Raw genomic sequence first — 2,333 nt, forward strand, 5'->3', positions numbered from 1 at the left:
GAGATGGGGTCTTCTCTTGAAGAAGACTTCTCTTCAGTCTTCAACTCCTTTACCTCCAGCTCCTGCTCAGGGGATGTAAACCATCCCTGGCTGCTGCATCTTGGGCTCTACATCCAGCCCTGCGTCCCTCCCTGTGCCCAGGGCACAGACCAGCGCTGAGCAAGACCCTCCCCCGGGGCCACCAGAGGCCAAACTGAGCAGTGGTCATTTCACAGAGGTTTTATTCGCACTCCGGGTATCCACGCTGCCCTCCCACCTCGCTTAGCCCCAGGAAAGACCTCAGGATCCCCACCCTGTCCTCCCCGAGCTGCGCCCATCGGATCCAGCCCCTGGGTCTCCAAGAGGGGACAAGGCCACCATCTTGCGGCCACCCAGCACCACTGCACATATCCGTGCGCACGGTCTGGGGGCGCCCAGGACGGCACAGCCACGGGGGGACAGGCTTCGGACCGTGCGGAGCCGCGACATCCCACCGCTCCTCGTGCCCTCAGGCCCCTGGGACCATGTCCTGCGGTTGTCCCTCCCTTCGCTCCCTGGCCAGGAAGCCCAGGGATTCCAGCACACCCAGGAGTGTCTGGATGGACACAGGATGCCAGCAGTGCTGCTCCCATCCCAGCTCTGGCCCCTCCACCCCGCCCTGCTGCTCTGTGCAGTGTCAGCCAGCAGTGACCAGGGACCTCCTGGTTTGCACGGCGGGCTTCATTGAGCACAGAAAGCCAGGCAGTGGCAGATGAAGGCTCAGAACTGAGCCATGGGGCTGAAAATGCAGCACTGAGCTGGGTCCAAGGGGAATTTCCATCCCTATCACAGTGTAGGAGGGGAACCCACATGGGGTTTGCTGGAGGGAGTTGTTAAACCAGCGCTGCTGGTGACCAGCAGCCCAAAGCAAGTCCTTCCATGCCTCTGTGAAGTGAGGTGGGGTCGTCTGCACACTACTGGGTTCTGCAAGGCTGCCCAGCCTGGTTTAATGCTCATCCCCCTCCTTCTGCTTCTTCCCCTTGTGATGGAGCTGGCCATGGTCTCCGTGGTGGTGGTGAGCATGGGTAGCAGGTTTGTGGTCCTCAGTTGGGTTTGTGTCTCTCTCGCTGTTGACCTCGTGATGGTGGTGAGGATGGAGGGGCTTGTGCTGGTGGATGGGAGCCTCTGACTCCATCCCCTCATGTTCAGGAAGGGAGCTTGGGGTGGCAGGGCCCTCCATGGGGCTGTTAGCCTGAGGAAAGTAACACAAGGGCTGGTGTGGTATGGGAACACCCACAGAACCCTGCAGAAAGCCTGGGAGCACAGCTGTGACCTGGGAAGAAGGCAGGTCAGCATTCATCATGCAGAAAACTGTGGGTCAGAGCAAATGCTCTCCAGCCCTGACCCAGGGCACAGGGAGGACAGGAGAGGCTGGAGCACACAGGGCAAAAGCCTCTACACTTGTGTCCCTTGGCTCAAGCTGTCTGTGGTCCAGAAACAGGAATTTGCATTCAGTATTTCTGGATGTACTTTTATCCTAGGAAGTGACTAATCGCCTGCCAAGCTCAGAGCTACAGCCTTTTCTTTGCTCTGAGTTTGCCACCTCTGCATCCACTGCCTGCCCTTTCTTATATGGGAACAGTCCTAGTTAGCATTCCCAGACATGGGATATGACCCCTTTAGTCAATTCCTTTTCAACCGGAAAGCTCTGACCTATTTAAGTGCCCTTATTCCAGACCTTCCATCACCTTCCCTCTCAAACACATCTGAGGGCAGCTGCCAAGCCAGAGCCCATCCCCAACACGGAGATAAGATTGTTCTTGCTGATGTGCAGCGCCAAGGACAGCAGGGATCCCGGCTCCAGCCAGCATTCCAGCTCTTACCTCCTGGGTGGTGTTGGGGTAGAGGGAGCAGTTGCCACAGAAGTCCTTGATGTGGCTGGAGCGGATGGCTGCTTCCACATAGGGGAAGTGGAGGAAGCTGAAGGGCAGCTGGATGTGGAAAGCCAGGCGGCCACACCTGAGGGGAGAAGTCACAGCCTGGCTCAAGACGGGGCTCTGGAATCCCCCCAGCCCGGCCACGAGAGGAGATTTTGGAAGCCCATGAAACGCTCTGTAGCACCCAGCAAAGCCTCAGGCGCATCGAGGGACACTCACCGGTCATAAACAAGGAAGTCGTCCTTGTCACCCCCCAGGACCTGCCAGACGTCGGGGTCCTCCTGCTCGGGCTGGAGCACGGGGACGCCGGGCGGGGCATGGCGCTGCAGCTCGGGCAGCATGGCGCGGGACAGCGGCGCCTTCTCGTTGACGATCATGTAGCGGACATGGGCCGTGCCCTGCCGGGCCAGCCGCTCCCGCAGGCCCCCCAGGCTGCGG

The 2,333-nt window shown here is 59.7% G+C and overlaps 1 protein-coding gene across 1 annotated transcript; it reads right to left on the reverse strand.

Moving 5' to 3' along the window:
* Positions 1-204: 204 nt before the first annotated feature.
* LOC102045138 (selenoprotein Pb-like) lies at positions 205-2,309 on the reverse strand. The gene is made up of 3 exons (XM_031058715.1): positions 2,115-2,309; positions 1,842-1,977; positions 205-1,210 (listed from the first exon to the last, which is right to left on the reverse strand). Exons 1-3 carry the CDS (start codon positions 2,270-2,272, stop codon positions 965-967), a joined length of 540 nt encoding a protein of 179 aa, XP_030914575.1. The 5' UTR covers positions 2,273-2,309; the 3' UTR covers positions 205-964.
* Between the last annotated feature and the right edge of the window lie 24 nt (positions 2,310-2,333).

This window comes from Geospiza fortis, unplaced genomic scaffold (genome assembly GCF_000277835.1).
Source record: "Geospiza fortis unplaced genomic scaffold, GeoFor_1.0 scaffold333, whole genome shotgun sequence".
Classification (NCBI taxonomy): Eukaryota; Metazoa; Chordata; class Aves; order Passeriformes; family Thraupidae; genus Geospiza; species Geospiza fortis.

Bases quoted from the DNA above. Each gene is read 5' to 3' on its own strand.
- LOC102045138 (XM_031058715.1), bottom strand. From the start codon at position 2,272: ATGATCGTCAACGAGAAGGCGCCGCTGTCCCGCGCCATGCTGCCCGAG. The intron at 1,978-2,114 runs GTGAGTGTCCCT...TTCTCCCCTCAG, and splicing joins GACTTCCTTGTTTATGACCG to GTGTGGCCGCCTGGCTTTCC. The intron at 1,211-1,841 runs GTAAGAGCTGGA...TACTTTCCTCAG, and splicing joins ACCCCAACACCACCCAGGAG to GCTAACAGCCCCATGGAGGG.